Source organism: Protopterus annectens, chromosome 9.part0 (genome assembly GCF_019279795.1).
Source record: "Protopterus annectens isolate FY-2018-M chromosome 9.part0, PAN1.0, whole genome shotgun sequence".
Taxonomy (NCBI): Eukaryota; Metazoa; Chordata; order Ceratodontiformes; family Protopteridae; genus Protopterus; species Protopterus annectens.
This window is the reverse complement of record NC_056743.1, coordinates 977,950,469-977,975,004: the sequence shown is the minus strand read 5'-3', so window position 1 is coordinate 977,975,004 and position 24,536 is coordinate 977,950,469. Positions and strand designations below refer to the sequence as shown.

The 24,536-nt window shown below is 38.9% G+C and overlaps 1 protein-coding gene across 4 annotated transcripts in view; it reads right to left on the bottom strand.

Moving 5' to 3' along the window:
* ITGA7 (integrin subunit alpha 7) overlaps nucleotides 1–24,536 on the bottom strand; it is an 849,563-nt gene that overhangs the window by 47,703 nt on the left and 777,324 nt on the right. For all 4 annotated transcript variants that reach the window (XM_044083727.1, XM_044083728.1, XM_044083729.1 and 1 more), the window contains exons 21-22: nucleotides 19,303–19,425; nucleotides 1,599–1,712 (exon numbers count right to left, since the gene is read on the bottom strand). In XM_044083727.1, coding sequence (XP_043939662.1) covers nucleotides 1,599–1,712; nucleotides 19,303–19,425 — 237 coding nt within the window. The remainder of the gene's footprint in view (nucleotides 1–1,598; nucleotides 1,713–19,302; nucleotides 19,426–24,536) is intronic.

Below are 24,536 nucleotides of genomic sequence, written 5' to 3'. Positions count from 1 at the left end.
AGTCTTTTGGGGTGGCCAACCCATTTGTGATTGAATATTTGTAAGAATGGGTGATTGATAAGTAGTTGGATTTGTCCCCCTGCACCACCTTATTAATGTGTGCTAACCTTAACCCTATAACCACCTCTTTCCTTAGAAAAACCCTTTCTGCTACCACTAAACAAGACATATTTAGACACACACACACACACACACACACACACACACACACACACACACACACACACACACACACACACACACACACACACACACACACACACACACACCAAAAAATCACATACAGCGCAAAAGCTATCCCCTTCCCTAATCCTTACTTTAACTCAAACCCACCACCAGTTGCACAAACACACTCCCACCACTAATGCCATTCCATTTACCTGTGTCACAAAATGAGTTGTTGATATTCTAATACTGCAGTTTACATTATCAGTATAATGAACTGTTGATGTAATGAACTACAAACATGATCCTGGTATGTTTAATGTGGCCAGAAAAAAGGGCAAAGGTGTTAGTAACATTAAATATTTCTGAGTAGCTGTATATAATGGTCAAATAGCAGCTTTTGTTCATCCTTACTATCTAGAAGTAAGCTATGGTTAGCAATAAGGTATCACCTCTGAAAAGAGATCACTGCAAGGTAATATGATGGGGTATAATAAGCAGACTAGGGGGGAACAACAAGTCAGCTTCATGGGTCAAAATGGTCAGGCTGAATGCTCCAAGGCAAAAACAAATGGAAAGATATTGTAGAAAGAAAATATCCCAAATGGTTATGTCATAAACAATTCTAATGTTTATTTGGTTATGAGTAGTGAATACCTTCTGTCATACGTTCTCCTTACCAGAACTGACAAAAACAGGAAAATGAAATGGGTCTATATCACATTGTCGAATTTATATAAGTTCGAATGATGTAATATTGAACCCAAAAGTCTGAAACCACACAATAACGAACACACAGAACAGTGATTTTTTTCCCAGGGAAAAAAATTGCTGTTCCCTAACAAAAAAAAACAAAACAAAAATAAAACAGAAACCTTAAACTAAAACTAAAGTGGGAGGCTTCACCCCCCCCTCACACCCCCCCCCTACTTAAATATACAAACTCCGAGATCGCACCACAGTGGAGGAAACAGCAAAGCACCGAAAACGGCCCACTGATTTTTTTCCACTGGGAAAAAATTTGATGTGCTGTGGCTTCGCTATTTTTGCGTTTCGGACTTTTGGGTTCGATATTACACCATTCGAACTTATACAAGTTCAACGATGTGATATAGACCAAATGAAATAGTGTCCAAGAAAATAACTCTTTTCATTAACAAACAACAAAGGCAGATGTATCTTGTAGCATCAGAAGACAATGCCATCACAAATAATTGTCAAGTCTGCTGTCACAATGGGAATGCATACAAGCATATAAAGTGAGCTTGAAAGCTTCTTGTTCTTTTTTTAAACCTTCACACTCTTCTGGAAGCTAGCATGACAAGGAACTAATTAAGCCACAATTCAATGAGTCAGCTCCAGCAAAAACGCAACATTACAAAAGGTCAGTTTAGCTCAGTATTTCTACTATAATACACTGCATCTCTTATTACCTCCAGGAAGGTTGCATTCCATAGTCTGCCACGGATCTTCAGGCTGGCTGATCTATCAAAGCTGAAGAGGGGGCATCTGAACACAATGCAGTTTGCAGTGCCTGTCTGACAGTCCTAGATAGGGAGGGAAAAAAAGAAACACACACATATAATTAATGTAGCAATGAAGATTTAGTGAGATTGTTTTGATGCTATCAATTCATTCAGTAAAAGATGGAGGTCCATAGAGTCCTAATCCCTAAATGTAATGTTAAGTGCATTATTTTGGATGCCTGAGATGTACTGCTGTTCATTTAGAAGTCTGCAATTTTCAGTTTTAATGGTCATGGTACCATTGTCAGTCATATTTTATTTAATATATATTTGTAGTGCATGAGGTGCCATAAAATTGCTCTGAATTCAGGAAAAAGACAACTTTGTTGGAAAGTGCATAATATTTTTAAGCACCTTTCAGTATTTTGTCATAGGGCATAAAGAGCAGTCACCACGAAACATCAGCAAGTGTGAGTCGCAGGTGACATTTCTGAAAATAAAAAGTTACCAGTGGTGCACCACAGGGCTCAGTGTTAGGATCTCTCCTATCTGGCATCTGTTTCTCAGACCTTCAAGCCAACACTCCTCTTGTGTGGTTAATTTGCAGACAACTGCAACATGGTTGCTGTTATTCTTCCGTCAGTGACTCACACTTGTTTCAGCATGTTACACTAGGGTAATAACTGGTGTAATGATAATGGTTTCAAGCTAAATGTAAAAAAGTAGTATAATTGATACTGATAAATAAATCATTTCCATATCATACCATACATGTGACACGCCTCTCTAATAAAACACTGTCATAAGGCATCTAGAAATTCTTATTGATAATGACATAAATTGTGACCATTGCATCTATATAGTGGCTTGGAAATCCTTCTGTCTGGCTTATTTCATTTCCAAAAGCATCTCCCCTGTAGCATGGAAGCTTTAATTCCCCCTTACTCATTTCTTTTCAAACTAATTATTGATAATGTACTTTTGGCATGTAATTTTCTAAACATATTACTCCGCTTTAGAGATATTAGAGATCCTTAACAAAAAAGATCATATGACCTTAAGAACCTGAGTAATCTTAAAAGACCAGTAGCCCACTTCTTGTTATCTGTTTCTTATAGACTCCTCCATGGTGATCTGGTTCCAGCCTTTTGAATGAAGAACAATCAACCCCCCCCCCCCCAACCTACTATTCATTGCAAAGCAAATGGTTCCTCAAAGACTGGGTTAAATGACCTAAACCTTTTAAGAAATATTAGCATGCTAAATTCATATCCCTATATATCCCTCACCTCTGGAACAAACTTCCACTACATGCCAAGCAGAGTAGCACCCTTGCAACATTCAAGGTAATTGGATTGAACTGCACAGCCTCAAATTTCCCCCAATCTATTGTGTGTTGCCTTCCTTGCAACTAGAGGAAACTTTTGAATATGGCTTATTAGCTAGGTCTGTAATGGTCTACAAACTTATTGCCTAGTCCTTACCTATGGACCTATGAACCTTTGAAGCTAAAGCAGCTTTAAAAGCTGTAAAGCACATTGAATGCAACATGTTTTTGTGTGTGTGGCAGTACAAACTGTATTTACAGCTTTTTACAAGATCAAAAGTACACTTCACTTCAGGCTGCAGTCTGTGAGGCAACTGTAAGTGAGGAACAGCATTCAGAGCTGTAAAACATTTTCTGCTACTACAGTTCTCTTTCCACTGCAACTAGTAGTACACAAGAGAAGATAAAGCTCTGTGATCTACATAGAATCACAGTTGGGTCTGCCTGGTCATAACTCACTTAGTACATGGTCTTGACAAGGATGTCAAGATTCACATCTGAAGTTTGCTTAACTCCAGTCTTGAGATGAGTTTCTTGATATCTGTGTCTCAAACACTTAACAAGGTGGTTATGATAGCAGACCTGATCATAATCCTCTATATTATATACTGAATCAAATAACCTATTACAATACACACAAATGTAACAAGCACAGCATATGTCATTTTACTACAGTACAGCGGAAGCAGTTTCTATCCTTCCAATTTCATTCACAAGTTATATAAAATGATCCTACTAAGGATCTCTAGTTGGAGAAATCTAACATATTTATCCTGTTAAGAACAGACAGGCTTTCTTTCATTAGCAACCTGGTTGATGATCCACATTTCCATTTCATATAATATACACAAGGACTGATATATACCTATCCAACAGTGCAAAAGAGCAAGAAAATCATACGTAGATTCAGAGGAAAGAAATGACTGGTTCAATCAGTCACTATACATGTATATATGAGTATTTCACTTGTACAGTACAGTAGCTATAATTAGGTTTGAGCAAGCAATTTTATGTTAAAGTGAGTTTCCAATGTCAGTAAAGGCATTGTGACATTTGACGAGTCAAGTGCCGCAGTGCATTTTTCCACTTTTATCTACTTATCTGGGCAGTTTTTTAATAAAAACATGTAAACATTTTATTAAACCACTCCCCACATAAATGTAGTACTTCCTACAATAATGTTTCCCTTACGGTAGCATGTGTTGATGGTCCATGTACTTTAACTGGGTATCTTCACGCATGTACAATGGTGCATCCATTAAAGTCTATGGATGCAACACAAGTTATTACTACGCTCATGCCACTAAGGTTAGACAGTGATGTCAGTGTAGGAAAATTTAAGAAGTGTTTGCCACCTGGTGATGTAAACCGTGGCTCTAGATGATTGCCACTGTTTAAGTGACAACCCGACCACATGTGCTAAAATGGGAAAAGAGGTTGTGGATGGATGGATGGATGGATTTCTCCAGTGAACTGGTATAAAAAAAGTTTTCTAATAGTCACAGGTGCTGGTTGGCAGATTTTACACCACATGCCTCTGTGCAAAGGTAAATTAAAAAAAAAAACATTAAAAAAAAATCACTTTAAGGACAAAAATCTGCACTGCTATAACTTCTGCAGCTCTGGACAAATGTATATCAAAACTGATGAATAACATAAGGTAAGCCAGTACAGGAACCATGTCATTTTTGGGGGGCATGAACTGAATAGCACAGAATTATGCAACATTACAAAAAATACGGTGCAAAACTATTGCTCCATTGACTTAAATGGGGAAAATCCATTATTCACGTTTGTGTCTAAGATGGTAAGTCTGAACGAGCAGAAAGATATTCTGACCTATCTAGCTAGGCCCAACAATCTTTCTTTTAAAAAAAAATCACATAAAATCAAGTGGTCAAAAAGTTATACATATTTTAAAAGTATCTGTTTATTGTTTATGTATAAACACATTGCTGTTATCTGGTCAATGGGTGAAAGACTGTAGTGTTTTGTACTTTCCTTATACAATTTTACAACTGCTAAGCCCCTGACTGTGCTCCACAGTTTAGTCCATGATTCACACACTTGTGAATCACAGACTATACTGTTTTTTTATCTCCGATATGCATGCTGACTACATAGCTGGACTACTCCAGGTACGGACTTGTATATGTTCTTGCCCAGTGCAACAGAGGTGCATCTATAATTTCCCCAAGGCTTTGGTATGTAGTTTGCACCACCCACCAGCCCTGTGTGACTGTAAATCACTTTCTGTGAATCCCATCCTTAGTTTGCAGCCTGCTGAGAAGTGCTTTAAAATCATTCAGATGACCAGTTGTCCCTTAATTTTAAAAAAAGAGGTTGCCAGAACTGAAACCAGCTATAGCAATTTCAGAAGAAAAAAGTTGCTTACTTTTTTTTTCTGTAAAGAATCTAGCCTGCACCTGACTGACCTGGCTGGGACATTTTAACTGCAGAGTAAACTACAATTACTGCAAGTAAAACAGGAACATAACTAACAAAATCCATTAGCTACTGCAGTCACACTTGTTACAGAAAGAACAGCATGCCCTGTCAGGCATTATGGAATGAACAGAAGGACTAACCTACAGCCTTGTTGATTAGCTGAGTCTGGTTCAGGATTCCTTCCAACTTTCTAGTAAGCATAAAGTTTCAAAAATCAAAACATTAAATAACAATAAATAATGGCACGCATTTGAATTTCAGGCTCCATATCCCTCTGAAAATATATAATAATGCAAAACCTGTTAGCCTAGCAACTATCTGAGTTTACGGAAGCAATATTTAAAATCTGTCCCTATTTTTAGGCCTTTGTGCCACCCACCATTATCTTTGGCTTTGTTCAGATTTCTTGCTCTGACAGATTGAGAGGTATGCTGTGGGTGAGTGCACGACAGTAAACATATTTCCCATTGACTTTAGGAGTATCAGATGTGCTACAGAATGGATGCCTTCAGACATTTTGTCCAGCATTACATATGACTCCTCTCACCAGATGCATACTTGCCGAACTAGTAGCCATTCACATATCCGTTCATTAGTGGCTATCCGCTGAGCTGCAGGTGTAGTATTTGGATTTGATTTAATCTACTCCCCCCTCCACACACAAATTTTGGGCTTTTGACAGGCATAATTATGCTGCCCTAACACATATGCACTGCCATACATTACTTCATTATTCCAAACGTATATTGCGACTTTTAATACATGTAACAAAACTGAAGCAGTTGCTAAAAACCTTCTAGGCATACCTCTCAACTATCCAGATTTTCGGAGATTTTCCAGATTTCTGGTGGTTTTCTGGCAAGTCACCACAGACTTTATATTGGAAAGGAAAATGCACGCAAACATAGCTCCTGTTTTTCATGTCTCACGCTTCATTTATGCAACGAGGAATGCATGGCTGTTTCTTAAAAAATACAGACTCCCAGTGTGCAAGACTTATATTTCTACCGCCTTTTGTAATGTTTAGTTTGTTATGATATGATTTGATTTTTCCCCTTAGAAGCACGTTATTGCTATTTTCTGAAGTTTTTAAATATATAAAGAATGCCTGAGGGTAGAGTGAGGGACATGATGGCCTCCCTAAGTCAACATACATAACAATGTACTTTTGAACAGTGAGAAAGATGGGCTGTCAGACCTGGCAGTGTGTTGTAAATTAAGTGACGAACGAACCAGTGTGGAATGCTAAGAGTTAATTTATGCCCTGTTGGTTTCCATGGTGGCCGTAAAAGTTTGTCTTTATCATTTTTCCTTCTTTAGCAAACTAGATGAAATTTGGGAAAGTAGCTTTAAGTATACATAAATGATCTATGCACTTTAAATCATCTTCTTTCTCCAGACATTCACACAGCTGCACCCGCTTGACCTGAAAAATAATGCAGTTATCAAATGTCTGTTAAGGATGTTGATTTTGATCTAAAATGATTTCTTCTTTTCGGGTAGACTTCTTGAAATTTGTCAAAGTGCTAACTAAAATTAATTCTGGTCTTGGTCTTTCTATGAACAGAGTGAAATGAACTTTGCCTTCTCCCCAAATTTGCAGTTCTAATGCATGTGAGGAGTGTTGGAATTGGTAGGGTAAGGCATCTCTGGAATGAAGAAGAGGACGATGGTTCCCTTGAAGATTTTAATTTTGGTGTGTTCAGAAATTCACTGGTCGAACATTTTCATTGGGCCACAGTAGAATCATCTGAATATGAGAAAAACAAAATACCACTATGCTTTCTTAACCCCTACAGACCTATGACTGAACAGTTTGCACAGCGCATTGCCATGTTAAACATTTTTCTTTTGGCTTGGGGTTCTAACTTTTCACAAACCATGATGAATCGGCTTTAAAGGAGGTGAGGGAGAACTGTAAGAGAACGAGATGGTTATGTTGCATACTCTACAAATGGGACTGTCTCCTCTCCATGTTTATAAAAGGCTGCTGGCGTGAAGTTGTTATATAATGTGCTGTCTACGTAGTGGCTTTTTCCATGGTTTAGCATTGTTTGTATTCTAGTTCTTGCTTCCCGATTATGTCAAATCTTTCTGATGTCTGCAATTGAAGTGAGAGGTCCTGGAACACATTTTCTTTGTTAAGTGCCAGATTTGGAACTATCGGTATTTGCTGTGCTCCTTTAAGGATATGAGTTATGTTTCCATCACCACATAAGAACATTACAGTTTTGGAGATACAAGAAATCATTACTATTCTAAATAAAAATTAAAACAAATTGGGAATTGAAGGGGCCACTCGGAAATTCATGGCACCCCATTATTTTGCCCTCAAAACACAGAGGAATTTGGTACGGTTGAGAGGTATGGTGGGCACAGCTCGCTCTGTACAGCTATCAATGTGACTCTACAGGGATTTTGTAAATAGCTCAGCATATACTATGATGTTTACTAGGTTTCGGGGTACTTGGAATTTAGCCAAGGTGTTGCTTATTAGAGAGAGGTTAGCTTTAGAATAGTTCCTAAAGATTTTTGTTTTTGTTGAGTCTCTGGATTTAATTTTTATTTCAAGCAGTACTGCTTTATGGTCAGACCTGATGAGCAAGGACATTACATTGGGTGAGGAATATTGCTCCCCATGTTTGTGAGTAAAAGGTCAAGGATGTTTGTACCCCTGATTGGAGAATGGACCAATTGTTCAAGGATGTTGGTATTAACAAAGTTTAGGAATTGCTGGGCTTGTGCATTAGAGGTGGTATAGAATTCCCAGTCTGTAGAGGGGTAGTTGAGATCCCCCATCAAGATCATATTTGGTTGAATGGTGATATGCTCTAGTACACTGAGATAGGTAGTATGGGTTTCCCGGGACATGGTGGGGGACATATAGGTTGCAAGGATATGGTACGAGACCCTGCTTATGGTGAGTTGCACATGTATGAGTTCTACTAGGTCATACACTTTAACTAGTCTGGAAGTGAGGTTGTTTTTAATACAGACTGAGACTCCTTCACCTTTACTTCCCTACCGTGCAGTACCTGATCTAAAGGAGTGAAAGGCTTTATAACCTTGCACTGCTGGGGTACTATCCATGACTTTAAACCATGTCTCTATACTACACAGATGTTTACACTCTCCAGGGAGAGGAAGGCTTGCAGGGAGTGGAGTTACTTGTTAAGATTTCTAGCACTGAACAGTACCACCTGCAGATATGTTTTCATAGGTTCAGTTAAGTTGGGAGGTTTATCAGTTTGGCTTAGCCTACAAAAGTCACTATGTGAGTGGAAAAGGTCTTGGCCAATATCCAAAAGCCTAGAGGGGATAAGTGCAGGCCATCCCTGGCAAAGCAGCATGGTCTGGCAACCATGTCCTCCCAGGCCATCAAATATTGTATCCCCTTGGACTGACACCAGAAGCTAAGCTATTTGTTAAAATCTGTCATTTTCTGTTGCTAATGTGGCATCATCATTAGAGAAGGTAGTATGCTGCTCAATGCTAACTCTTAGCTGTGTGAGACACATAATCAGAGAGCTCCATCATGTCTCACTTCATATAGTCAGGGGAGGTACGTCTCAGGTCATTAACATCCACATAGACTATGACAGAGTCATACTGGTACCTGTGGTTCAATGACATAAGTGTCTGTGTGACTTGATGGATCTTACCACCAGAAAGGTAGCTAACTGTTACTCTCTCCTTACTCAGTCTGGTGAGGGAGACATCAGTGTGCCTCACCATCGAATCACCAATGACCATGAAATTTGGTTGTGTGCTAGTTTGTCTTGAGGGTTTAGCAGTACAGGCTTTGGATACAGTATTATTATGTGTAGTTGTGGGTGGTGTTTTAATGGAGTGTGTATGTGATGGCTGAGGACCCTTTTTTGATTATGCAGTGCAGGATTTCTTAGTGTTTTAGAAAGGTTACCTGTAAATGCCGCAGGCTAAGTAATTTTATGTGTAGAGTCTGTACCCTGTGCAGTAAGCATGGTGCAAGCTTCACTGACAACCTCCACAGGATTAATTTTGGTTGTATGAGAGAGTTTTGCCTCCAGCATTAAAGTGTATTAAAGTTTATTTACAGCTCTCACATACTTTACCTGTTTTATGAAGAATAAGTGGGTTGTCAGTGCACATTAGACAATTGCTACCCATTTCAACCAAATTAGCCACACAGAGAGAGAGAGAGAGTTGGGAAGTGCATATCCATGGCTGTTGATCTACTAGGGAGGAGTGAGGGAAATTTAAATACTGAATAGGTCAAGAACACAAGGAACTTGACATGCAGTGCTCAGCTATGTTGAAACTAGATGCTCTAGGAGTTAAAAAAATCTGTCTAGACACTAAGTGTATTTTAAGGGGAACTTACACTGTGAGAGATCAACATCTACACAGATTACAAGGGGAAATTACACTTTGATGCTTAAATAGCAGAGGAGATTCAATTAAAAACACACACACAACACCCTGTGGCCAATCAAAAACAGCACACTTTTCTTTCCTTTAAACAATCCTGGGCCAGAAAATGACTTAGGTCTCCTCTTCTCTCATAAAAGTGGAACTAAAGCAAATTCAACAAAGAAACAATTAATACAGCTGTGACGAAAACAATATGAAAAACAAGCGCTGAAGCAGTGGATATGGTAAATGTAAGTCTTAGCTTTTGTAGAGTTTAGTAGGAACTACCAATGCTCTTCTTCTCAAGTAGTGTGATCGCCAAACTTTGGCAAATGCATCAGGCACAGAGATTCAAATTTTAAACAAGCTAGCTCTCTAGCCAATTAAATAAAGGCACAATAAGACTTGCACTAACAATTACCAGTTCAGAAGGGTGTAGTCTATCCTCCTGCCACAACACTGTAGTTCTGAAACCTTCCTAATGTAAAATAACTGATTTTGAGTCCAAGTGCTTAAACCATAAAAGAAGCCTTTTAGAATAACAGGGACAATAAGCCTTCACCAGCAATTTACAGCTCAAAAAGGTAGAAGTTACCTCCTCCTCCCACAAGAATGTAGACCACAAACCTTCTAAATGTAAAATAACTTTAGAGCCCAAGTGCTTAAACCAGAACAAAGACATTTAAAATAACAGACACAATAATTCTTCAACTAGCAATTCACAACTCAGAAGGGTGTAAGCCACCTCTCCTGCCACAACAGTACAGACCACAAACCATCCTAATGTAAGATAACTAGTTTGGAGCCCAAGTATTTAAATCAGAACCAAGAGGCATAGAATAATAGTTACTATGCAGTCAGGATACTAACAAGCAGTAATAAATGCAGCAGATTAAATGCAACTGATTACTTTAAGAACATGCTTCAAAAAGCTAAATAAAGTAGGAATAAGAACAAATACAGTAAACAAAGCTGAATAAAGTGCAGTTAAGTGGGAAGATAGGAAATAGAAGATTATGTAAGTTTAATCGACTATGGTGGAGGGAGGGGGGCTTCACATTTGATCTCAGTGCTGAATAGAATAAGCTGATGAGATGAGACTGGAAGGAGTGTCTAAAGTCAGATTTATAGCAGGGATGGGCAACTCAAAAGCCACCAAGTTTAAAATAATAACAAGAGTAGGGCAGCTAGGTAGGAAAAATCAAATGCAGACAGAGACCAGTAATACTTAGCAGTGAACAACCAGTCACAAAGTACTGCAGCTAAAGATGCACTAAATACTCTTGTTAAATGAGGACTGCTCCTCTCACTAATTAGCTTTATTTTATTCACTGTCTGCCAAAGAATTATTTTCTAATTGATCCTAGCCAAGACCTCTTAAAAATCCAAGAACAAAAAACAAAAACAAAACAAAATGCAATAGAAGTGTAAAGATAAAAAAAATGGAAGTGACCCAACCTTAAATGAATACCTCCAATCCAAAATAAAATGCAGATAGAGATCAGCAACACATAGTCTGTCACTGAAGATGGGCTCAGTCAATGGTAATGAAATTGTAATGTATTTTTCTAGGTGTTGTTTGCCCTGTACCTGGAAACCATTAAGCCTCCTCTGATTGGACTTGAGCCCATTCATTTCCCCATAGCATGTATCTCCCCACACAAAGGCAAGAGCCATCTGGGTTGGCATTTTTCAGGCAGCCATGATGGTGCTTCATGTCCTCACCAGCATCCTAGCAACAAGAGTACATAGTATAGGTCCTAATAACTCCGCTGGGCTGGAGGCAAATAACCCACATCATTTTAGGGCCTACTATGCCTTCACCCATGCAAGTGCACTCTCTCATGCACTTGGAATGAGGGCTACTGCATTCATGGCTTGATGACTGAATTCTCATTTCTGGATCATCCTTGAAATGCCACCCCTCATCTGAGATATGATGACATTGGATGGTCACAGTTTGCACCTTCCCTTCTAGAATAGGCATGCTCACCCTCTTAATTCAAGTTCCAATAGATGTCTGAGCCTCTACTCAAACACTGGTTGCCTGGGCTGTAGCCAGTGCTTTATTCCACTATGCCAGTGGAGCTGGTTATACTATTCTAATTTATGATATATTTTACATATAGTCACTTTCTATAATAATTAATTAATCTTATTCAGGAATTTGCAGAATGACTTTTAGTACATTTGTAAAATGAATTATATGCTGATAATATTGTATATGGATTTAAATGCATTATATACGTGAACATGTATTAGAGCTCATGCATTTTTAAGACTGTCAATACCCATAATGATTTGAGTCTGGTGTACCAGTACAGAAGATGAGAAGTTGAAATGTTGATGTGATTTTAACTGCCTGTTGCTATTTTTACATTGTATGAGTTATTAAGGTTGCAAAGTAGCTTTGAATATCTGAGTCTCGCACCACTGTTAGCGGCACAGAACAGTATAACTGGATAACTGTGGGTGCACATCATGATTCATGACGTGGTGCTTAATATAACTGAAAATCACCATTCAGATCAGAAAACACCTACATTATCCCTATACACCGCAACAAAGTAAATTCTCAATGTAAATATCCTACTGTCTTCTATTCCTTTGCCTTACAACCATTTCTACTCTCTCTACATACCCTCTGACAACTTTTTCCCTCCAAAACAAAATTCCAACTCATCCCCACTACCTTATACACTCACCTCAACTTCTCTAAAACATTCTTTTTCTCTGTATGATCTAACAAAAATAAGCACTACTCAGCTTTCCTCACCTGTTCTCTCTCTTAGTCCCGCCACCTACAAACGTAAAATTGTTAATACCTCTCCTTCTATGCCAATTTGCCATATATGAACATGTAATGACTCCATATTTTACTGATTCCAGATTTTCTCAAGTATAGCTGCCTTCAGTTATGGTTTGTCTATAGTATAACTTTAAGCATTACTTTTTTCTTTATTGTACAAAATGTCCTGTTTTATGATTAGAGCTTTTCTCTCCAGGCCTCCATCAAAAAGGCGCTCCAACAGCCAGGTTGGCCTACCCTGGTCAAAAAGGCAATAGACAAATAAATAATAAAATAAAACAGCGCCAAACAGCCAAGGAAATTCTACAGAGTTCAAAGTATGCCATTATACTGAAAAAATAGCCATGTTACCTGTAAAAATAATTATTGCACTGATTATTGGCCTTAGAAACCAAAATAATTAAAATTTACATGAAAATTGCCAAGTTTAACCCACCAGAAACATTGAACTTTGTGAAGTCATTTGCTTGGCCATCATGGAGGCAGAGACTTGCCCACTTTCAAACTGCACTAAAGCATGACAAAGAAAGTGAAGAAATCTATTGAAACACTTTAATATATGCTATGGACAAAGACGTGGAAGCCGTTTTCATTTTTTTAAGGGCCAGATTGTTAAATGAACATTTTATGCCAAAAAGAAATGCTTTTCATGAAAGACCATGCTTTTACAGATGTGTTCGAGCTAAGGGGTCAAGTGCTTATATGCATTGTCTGAAAACTGTGGGTTCGATCAGCCAAAAGATGAACAAATTAAAGAAAGAATAGTAATTGTGCTGACTGACAACTGAAGTGTCACAAACATCATAACTGGAAGTGAATTTAACTTTTGAAAAAGCAATTTAGATTGCAAAAAAAGGCTGAAGTAGAGAAGAGACAAAATATCAATGTGAGCATAGCAAATGATGTGTCCATATATCTCAACCTCTTAGAGCAAATAATCTGGACAAATCCATACATAATGAGGCAAAAAAGGACCAAAAATAGGGACAATTTTAAATATTGATCTTACAAACTTAGAAAGTCGATAGAATGACAGGTTTTGCATCAGCATGACTTTTCTATAGGGTATGAAGTCTGAAACTCAAATGTCTGCCATTATTTTCTGACTTCAGTCTTCAATGATTTGTCAGTGATTTGCTAGAAAACCACAATTTTATGAAAAACAGCCCAAAAATATGAGGTAAAAATCTGGACGTTCTGCAAAAATCTGTACAGTTGAGAGGTATGTAATGTCTTAGGTAAAGCAGAAAGAAAATGGGAGATCCAGTAAAACAAAGTATGGCAATGGGCAAAGTAAGCATAAAGAGCATGCGCATGCATCTGTGGTAAATGTGCGAGACAGAAATGTTTACAGAGTGCGTTACAGAAGCAAGCTGCAAGTGGTAGCAGGTGTAAGTAATTCAACAACATGGGACATTTTGCTGTTGTGTATAAAACTAAGCTAGTAAAAGAAGTTGCCACTGAAAATAAAACCGAGAAAGGTGTTCAGAAAGCCCTTTTCTTGAGTTCAGTGATCACTATGCCAAATACTGAATCAGACTGACAGTTCAAATTTCCAATTTGTGGAACCCCATTAAACTTCAAAACTAATGCAGGGATTGATGGTTTTGTGATCTACAATACTTACAGACGTAAGTTGCTTGAAGCAGAAATAGAATTATGTAGCCTTGCAGACAAACGCAGGTCCATTGGTAGATTCCTAGCAATGTCTGAGTGGAGGGGGGACAAGTCTGAATTCTGAGTTTATCGGCTGGAATATCCATACGTAAATAATCTGTTCAGTAGAAATGTGGTATGCAAGTTGTGGCTCATTGCTAGGACAAATAATATCAACATGGATATGTTTGGTGAAGTACAAACTGCTTAACCACAAACCAATAAGATGTTAATGCTTAATGCTGTCCCATATGCCCTGAGAGTGCCACTATACAGCCTTTGGCACAGGCAACCTAGATGACTGTTTATGGAGCCACTCAGGGGAGCTTTTCCAACTTTTTTTCTCTCCTTACTGACTAAATGTGACCTTACTGAGAGAAGAATGTTGACGTGTAAAGAAAGTCCCACATATTGCCTAGTTTGTAGGCTTTCTGGTCAGTCACACAAAAAGAGATATAGACAACAAATCACAGAGCATTTGAAGCCTTATATGACTTAGTGTCTTAATGGATCTCAAATCAGGGCCAGCTCTACTTGAAGAATGGTATAAGACTGAACTTGAGGAAGGCAATCTGCTTTTATTTTTCACAGTTACACCCAATAATCTTGGAGTTTACTAAATCATATGCCGAAATGAATACAAGCACACCAACTTATTACTGTTTTGAACAACTCTGAACCATTGGTAGAAGCTTTTGCAAAAAGTTTTCTACTTTATAAAGAAAAACATTTCTCCATTTGTCAGAATTTGTGCTTTCTCTTTTTGTCCATTGCATCTGAATGAAGGAGGAGGGATGTGGAATGCAGGAGCGGCTCATGGTACCAGACTGCTGGGATGCAGCTCCCCCAATTTCCTCATAAAAAAAAAATGTAATTAGTATTTTTTAGACACTAGTAGCAGTTTGAACTGCAAACTAGCCTGTAAATCTGAAGAAGTGATGTAAGATGGAATTTGGAGCAGCATGCATGTGTACTAAAGTTACAATTTAGAAAAAAATATATCTTTTTGTTGGCAGACTATTTTTAAAACTATCCCAATTGGGAAGACTGCAGGCATCAACGAAGATGCCCAGAAGTCACTGCGGTTTAAACAGCAGGAAATTGGAGACAAATAGGACTGTTAACGTAATCTGAGTACATGACACGGCTGCTGATTAGTCCAGTTACTCTCACGTTCTCTTCCTGCACTTTAACTAGACATAGTTATGTTGTGAGGGTGATGGCAAGAGACAGGAAATCCATCAATTAGATCAATCAAACTTTAAGGTAAGAGAAGCCAAGGAAGGCTATTTATAAATTAACCACTGTCCAAAAAATAATAACTAATTAAGTTCATTTTTATTTTTTTGGCATGGCCAACTGGATGCATTCTGCATTTTTTCCTGGCAGGGATCAACCAGATACTAGTGGTTGTGTGTTTTGTGGGCTGTTGATGACTTTTTTTTTTTTTAATATAATATCCTGCCAGGATTAACCGGATACTAGAGAGGCAAAGTGTTTTGTGGACTGTTGATGACTTTCTTTTTTTAATATAATACACTGGCAGGGTCAACCAGATACTACTACGGGTCTTTGTGTTTTGGGGGCTGTTGATGACTTGCTTTTTTAATATGATATCCTGGCAGTGTGTTTTGGGGGCTGTTGATGACTTGCTTTTTTAATATGATATCCTGGCAGTGTGTTTTGGGAGCTGTTGATGACGTGCTTTTTTAATATGATATCCTGGCAGTATGTTTTGAGAGCTGTTGATGATTTTTTTTAATACAATATCCCAGCAGGGCAGCCAGATACTAAGGAGGCAATGTGTTTTGGGGCTGTTGATGGATTTTTTTAAATACAATATCCTGGCAGGGTGTACGAGATACTAAGGAGGCAGTGTGCTTTGGAGGCTGATTGACTGTGGATGTCTTTTTTCTAATAAAATATCCTGGCAGGGTTTGGGGGCTGCTTGTGGATGAAATGTTTTGCTTTTTAATCTAATATCTTTTTTTTAGAGTCAATCAAGATAGATTAGGATGGTGCATGGATGTTTTGTTGTTGAAACTCTGGCCTTGCATGATGAAAGTGTGTATGGGTGAACTGAAATAAGACCACCTGCTGCAAGCTCTTGACTATGTGATGCGAAAGAAATACAGTAATTTAACCATTGTCTTTTCTCTTCATTATTTTAAACCTTGTAGGCTCAAAGCAGATACTGTGGGTAGGCAATCGGATTGGGGAGCTATGCCTAGTATGCGTGAATGAAATAAAATAGTAAGCATGATCTTGTTCCCACCGTAACATAGCTCCGCCCCATGAAGTTAACCTCACCCCTTTCTAGTTGGCCCCACCCCATTCAGGTGTCTCCTGCAGCCCCCCCCCTTTGATTTGAAGTCACCAGCTACCACAGGTGGAATGGCATTTCAATACCAGAATCAATTTGAATTGCATCTTACATTGGTAGGTTTAGTAAACATTTTCATGCAGTCTTAAACATTCTTTTTCTAGGTACTAATCAGTATCAGATACAGAGACTGAACATAGAGCTCTTAAATGAAAACCCCACCTTAAAAAAAAAAACATTTTAACTCATATCTTGATTTTCCATTCAATAGTAACGTGCCAGAATCAAAGTGTTCATATTATATTTTGGGTCTATATTAGATCAGTGAACGCTTAAAAAAGCGAACGCTGATTGATCGAACCTATGTAAGCGAAAGCTTAAAATATTGATGCAACAGAAACACAAATTTTTTCCTAGGGAAAGAATTTGGTTGTCCGTTTCTGTTGCTTCGGTATTTTCAGTGCTGTGGTGGAAAGTTACGGGTCGGGTTCAGGTAAGTGTGGATTGTGTGGATATGAGTGTTAGGGTGGGTTAGTTGATTTAGGGTTAGGGCACGGGTTAGGTATGTGTGCGATTGTGTGGACGTGAGGGTTAGGGCAGGTTACGTGAGTTAGGGTTAGGGAGCGGGTGAGGGAGTGTGCGATAGTGACGGACCTTAGGGTTAGGGTTTGGGTTAAGGTAAGTGGATAGTTAGTGGTGTGTGTATAGTTTAGTGTAGGGTTAGGTGTCAGATTTTAGGTGTATGTGTGTGGATTGCTGTTTATTTGGTGTGCTTGTGTTGTGTGTATGTGTTTTGGATCAGCAATTTTTTTCCCTAGGAAAAAAAATCACTGTTCTGACAGTTCGAGATTATAAGCTTTCGCTTACATAAGTTCGATCAATCAGCGTTTGCTTTTTTAAGCATTCGCTGATCTAATATAGACCCTATATTTTAATTTCTTCTACCTCAAAATGCCCATCATATGGACTACCATTCTGCTGTGATTTTGTTTCTCAGTTTTTTCCCTTTCTTCCCAGAATAGAATTTGAGTGCCTATAATATAAAACAGCCTAGACTTTATGAATGCCGTTTTTGTCCCCATTTAGTTAAAGTTATAGGACTATGAATTCCTGGCTTTTTAAATGGCCCATGAAAGCAGAAATCAGTGCTTCTTTTAACCTAATTACTCTGATCTGTGCTTAGACATGAAGAAGGGGGTTTTATTAAGTTTTGAAATCTGTAGTCATTTTTTTATTTCTTTTTTATTATTTAGTTGTCTATTTTTTGGCAGGCATATTACTGACTTCAGATCTCTTGACTTCTCCCATAGCTCCCGTCTCCTTCAGCCACCACATTAGGGTGCATTGCAGTATGTCATTTTACTGGACCAGTCCCAGCCATCCAGATGAGAAGAGCCTCTGTTGCTATGTAGGCTAAGAAATATACTCATAACCAGAAGAGGAGCAGGTCAAACTCGTATTTTTTCCTAAGCCTTACTCTCCCAGTGGGTTGATTCTACTTGTGAGGACTGGATCAGCAATAAGATTTGGCCTGTGAAGTTATCCCTACTTTGGCTCTGAAAGCAGCCGTGCCTCTATGGTCATCCTGTGCATCCCAGCCTGGAGATGCTGAAGCAGTCTCTCTTGTTTGCAGCTGCTGTCTCCCTCAGACTGGGTACGCCCCTCCTCCCTGCCAGATGTGTTAGCTGATCCCTGGTATATGCGCCGTAGTGAAGGCTTTACTCTTTTATACCATCAGAGTGGCTTAAAGCTGTAGTTCTTACAAAATTCTAGATCCTCCCTCCTCTACACTCTTGCAAAGTATGAAAGTTGTCAGCTTTGCTGATTCATCGGCCAAAGAAAGTTTCTCAGTTTCAAAAACAAGTAAGGCAAATGACATCTGCCTCTAGGTCTGATACTTAATTTTGTAGTTCAGTGGATAAAATAAACAATTTCACTGGCCAAAAATGACAATATTTCTTATTTTTTATACAGTGTTGCAGTATAGGTCTATTTGTATATAAAGATTTATTCAACAACTAACTCTTTAGAAAATATTTTCACTTTAGCTGTTTATAAGGGTCTATATTTGATAACCGAACTTTCAAAAGTTCGACTGTCATATGTCATACTTTTAAAAGTTCGAACATCTAATAAAAAAAAATAAACTGCACAAATAACCTACCTGCACCTGCACACCCCCCGCTCTTTAAATATACCAACTCCCAGATCGCACTACAGTGCAGAAAAGGGAAATCTTCCCATTCTGAGCTGTACGGAGATCTCCGTTAAAATGTTCTAACTTTAAAAATTCGATCATATGGTGTTGACCATATGACACTCGAACTTTTGAAAGTTTGTTTATCTAATATAGACCTGTTTATAATACTTTACTGACCTTATTAAGATACAGCCACTGGGTGTTGAATTGTGGGCAGTGTATAACTATGCAAACTGTTAAATCTCTGTTACCTAGCTTATATGATGCATGCTGGATTGAATTTGTTTTTTTTTAAACAAATAGATAAACAGTAGTGGGACATTCCTGATCTGTGGCAGGGAAATAAGTGGAAATGAAAAAGATGAAAAGTACAGTAGGATTTGTGGGTCCTAAACAACATCTAAGTGATAATAAAAAGACAAAAGGAAAACCTGCGGAATAAGGTTAACTATATTAGAGGCTGGCGTTTTCCTTTCACAAATGACTAACAAAAGCTGGTTAAAGTCCACTACTTACCAAGCTGTGTGTAATCTTTTCTAAGGATGCCACAGGCCACACTGCGTTGCTGTTGCTGCTGCTGCTGCTGCTGTCCTCTGGCTGTCTATCAATCTCACGCCTCTCTCTTCTACTAACAGAATCCTGAGAATGAAAGAAAACAAAATGTCATTTACAGCAGGAAAATGGATCGCTACTTGCTTTTTCATGATATGCCCCAATTTACTATACACCATTGATGAGAAAACAAACCTCCTTCAACAGAAGCCATACTTGAATAGAAGATGCTTTCAGAACCTGGGTATTAGAATAAAAGCTGCTCTTGAAATGTAGCTGTGGGATATAGTTAAAAGCAGCTTCTAAATAAAGTTTAGAAGTGATTTCTGTGTAGTAGCTTGCTATGTTCAAAGAGCACACAAGCAGTTCAGCCCTTTACCATACCTCTCAACCTGCAGACATTGAAAATAGGAGCAAAGTCCTATGAAAAATGAATACATCCACACACAGCTGCTGGACATCTAATTAGTTTAAAATTTGAATACTAAATAGTGCATAATTCTTCCCATTTCCAGTAAAAATGTGGGATACTGCTCAGAAATTATGGAAAAAATTAAGCTCATTATCAGACAATATTGACTGTGTTTGCTACCAAAACAGTACAAATGGCGTACAGTGTTGACGTCCCTACACATGCCCGAGGTGAATTTGCTCAAACTTTAAACTGTTTTGCAACTTCTATCACACAAGGTCGTTTATGTTTGCTTCAGAACAAGGGAGGTATAAGATGTGGTAGTTTTTCTTTAAATTACTGTTGCCACTAATATATTTGTGTGGTAGTGTGGTTTTCTATGTAGTACACAGCTTCAAAATCATGTGATGATGAGGATTTAGAAAATTTTGTGAAAGAGTAAACTGAGCCTGAAAATTGGGACATACCTCCAAAATAGGAATACCCGGTGCAAGGGTGAATCAGGTTGGAAAACAGGAACATTCCTCCAAAACAGGGATGGTTGAGAGGTCTGCTCACTTGCCCTCTACTCTCTTGGTGCAGAGGGCATCTTATAACGGTGTGCAGGTGCTCAGCAGTAACAAACGATAATGCTTGTTGCAGAAACAAGGCCCTAATTGAAGTCAGACGTAGCTCCTTCTTACGTGCATATTCAAACATCTGGTTTGCATACTGAAAACTGTCTTATTGCAATCACACTTCTTAGATGTACTTCTTTAATTTTACTAGCTCAGACAATTAACATGCTCATAAATATTTCTTACAAAGGAATTTAACAAAAACAGTGGTTATTACCTATTACCTATTCCATTACCTATTACCATTCCAGGGGATTGTGTAAGTCCAATTATTATTGATATGTTGGTTAACAAGACTCTATCTAAAGCTAAAAACACTGCCTCCATGGGACCAGATGGTGTCCCAGGCTGTGTCATAGCGAGCTCCAAAAGGAATTAATCCCGCATCTTAATACCCTGTTCAGTCTCAGCCTCTCCACAGGATATGTGCCCAGAGAATGGCGCACGGCAACGATGGTCCCGCTACACAAGGGTGGGGCCATAACTGACCCTGGGAACTACCGACCAATAAGCCTGACCAGTCTGATCTGTAAGGCTATGGAGCAAATCATTATGGAACTCATAACTGGAGAGATTGGGAACCTCCATTCGCTGGACCCCACACAGTTCGGCTTGTTCAAGGGCAGATCATGCTTCCTGAACCTGGTGGATTTCTTTGAGACAGTTACTCAGGCTATAGATAAGGGAAAGGTGGTACACACGGCTTACCTTGACCTTGCTAAAGTATTTGACACCATTCCCCATTTGGGTATTATTGATAAGCTCACCAGCCTGGGCATAAACCCTTACATCACAAGATGGATCGCAAACTGGCTCTCAGACAGATCCCATAAAGTAAGAGTAGCAGGATCTATGTCCGAATCCAGACCAGTAACGAGTGGTGTGCCTCAGGGCTCTGTCCTGGGGCTCCTCCTGTTTGGCATATACTTCTCAGAAGTACAGGCAAGCACGGAAGGGCTGTGGCTGATTAGTTTGCAGATGACTGCAAACTGGATGCTATAATAGAGTCTGCGGCCGACATGGAGATCCTCCAGAAGGGCCTAAATGAGACTGATGCATGGTGTCAAAGCCATGGTCTCAAGCTAAATGCAAAAAAATGAGTAGTAATCCCCTTTGGAAAAAACAGAGTACCCGCAAACTACAACATAGGAGGTAATCCCCTGAAATCTGAAGAAGAAATAAGGGATCTAGGGACCAAAGTAGATAGCCAGCTTTCCTTTGATAACCATGTTGCCAAAGTGGTTAGAAAATCCTTCTATGTGACCCATCTGATCATGAAAGGGTTTGCATCAAGATCTAAGGATGTAATGGTGCCCCTCTACTCTTCCCTCATCAGACCCATTATTGAGTACAATGCACCAATTGGAATGTACCTGGCTAGACATCTCCAGCAGCTGGAGAGACCACAGAGGTACCTAACAAAGAGAATTACTGGCCTCAAACAGTTGCCTATGCAGCACGATTGAAAAAGCTAAGACTGTTCTCTGTTGCATACCGCTTTCTCAGAGGCGATCTCTGTCTAACGTACAGAGCCATGTCCAACCCAAAATTGTTGAACAAGCTCCATCTTAGCAAAACCAAATCTACTCGAGCTACACGCTCTAGGGATATAAACCTCAACACAACAATGAATAAAACATGCTGGAGGGATAGATTCCCTTTGCAGAGACTTCCCTTATTATGGAACAGGGTCCCAATCTACATAAGACAGAGCCCCTCACTATCACTCTTCAAGAGGAACCTTGATGAGTGGATGGGTAACAGAAAGTTCACACCGGGGATCACACCAACAGCACTACTAGATAGGGGCCAAGGGTACTAGCTGCTAGTACAAGGGTCTAGGGAACTACTAAAGGGGCAATGAATACCGCACAACGTGGCTGGGCTAATATATGCCTTCGGGCAGATAGCTCAGTTCCAACCTATGAACCTATTAGGTGACACTGTATGGTTCTACTATGAAACACCAACTTGCTAAATGTTGATATGTGGAAAGGACAAAAAAAATACCTGAAATTAAAAACGGCAAAAAAATAATTTTTATCTGCTTTTTTTCAGGGGGAGGGGCAGAATCCACCCATGAACTTATATATACTACCTCCAAGGACGCACCAAATCAAAAAAGGGAGAAATCTCCCTAATCAAGTGAATCATTGCTGGGGCACAATTAGAGCTCATACAGACAATGATTTCCTATGGGAAAAAGCACTCAGCATTATGCCATTCATGTTTTTTTTCCTGAGATCTACAGAAGCTTAAGCAATTTCATCGGATGCATATGTAAGGAAGCTGACACTGTATTCCATTTTTAGTGTTTGGGGAAGCAGACTTGTCTTGAAAGCACTTAAGCAAAGGCAATCAACACTGAGTGATTGGTTTCTTCATCCTGAGCCAAGGGGATATGGCCCTTAATTATACCTCAGCTCACATTCCTAGAATTGTTTGTGACCTGCCAGCTGAGTCTATGAAATGAATGGGAATGAACAAATTGTGTTTTGCAGTGGCATATTGTATTCTGTTACTTTCTGATTATGCTTCAGTTTATCTTGGCTCACTGAACAATCTGACTCGACAGCATACCTCTCAACCTCTTAGAAATCTGAAAATCTTAGGAACCACCAACAAAGCACCAACAGCACCGATCCACAACGATATAAACTGTTTAATGACACGTTAAACGCTTTTGTCAGAATACAAGACTTCTTCAGAACAATCAAGTACAAACTCTTACAAAATTAAATACCCTACCCTTCTTATCCATTGGTCAACAATACAACATCATTTCCTTTTGTAATTTAAAGCAGCAACGTCATATTATGTGCTCTGTGACTCTCAATGAATTTCTTAAAAACAATGCCCTATTAAAATCAAATCAAAAAAGCTGATTTTAATTTCAATACAGAACTAATAGATAACTTGTCTTTTAGCCCAGGTGGCTGACATGCATCAAGTCTTATCTGCCACTTGAGCTCTAAAAATTCTAGAACATCGTCATCCGGCCCACCTCGTGTCTAGGAAAAAAAATTTAAAAGAAAGTGTTGGATGTGCTTTTAAATGTTTGTATAAAGCATTAATATCCCTTTTATTATGAATGTCATAATTGTGTTGGTATATTCTTTGTCTAAGGGCTCTTTCTGTCTTCCCCACATAATAATCATCACATGACCTACATAGTGCAATGTAAACCATCTTTACTTTGTACCTTGCAATTTATTTCAACCTGCAGCACTCTTCCCACACAAAATGCATAGTACTTTTCCCAACAAAAGGGCTTTCCTAGTGGACCCATTTTTCAGAGTTTAGAGTGGGTAAAGGCTACATCCAGAAGATCACTGAGCATGATACTCTACACATCACCCCATAAAATCACCTGCTGGCACCCTCTGAATTACATGTACCATAATAGTACTTCTGTGTAAGAACTGTCTCAGGACTCACCCTTCATTCAACAAGCTGATTTTACATCTCCTATTTGTATGCCACCTGTCCCAAACTGAACTCTGACCTTTACTCATAGACACTTCCATTGCTGCCTGCTCTTTTTCAGAAATCATATATCACCAACAACAATGCCTGCAACTGGCCAGCTATCTTACGTGCCATTCATATGCTCTCTGTCATGTAATACAGACCTTGAGAAACTATTGCACTCTTAGTGCTGTGGTGTGAAGAGAGGATGAACTCTGATGCAAGATAGTTTTTATCTTCCTTAGTTGCATCCATACTTTTCCCCATCAGTCACTGTCTTGCGCTTGGCACTGTATGTACAAATATGTTGCCTGATTATCCCCTTCATCCAAAATAGAGATGTGCTACAGCTCCTTCTTGTCATAGTCCATAGTGCATACATATATGTAATGCCTTTGTCTCTCATGTCTGTTTCAGAAATCACAACTGAGTATTTCAGATGGTTGCTATGAGACACCATATAGTGTACAGTTCTAACTACATTTGCTTTAGCAGGGCATATTCAGATAGTAGGATTATTGCTACAGGACAATTCCTTGTCCATTGGACTAACTACTGGTGAATAGCCACCTTCCAGCCTAACTTCAGAGAGTTCTTTGATAACTGAGGAAGGCTATATCCCGAAAGCTTTTATCCTGTGTAATAAATCAAGCGTTTCTACTTCTGTGAGCTTTTTTCTACTTCAGAGAGTTTTGCACATC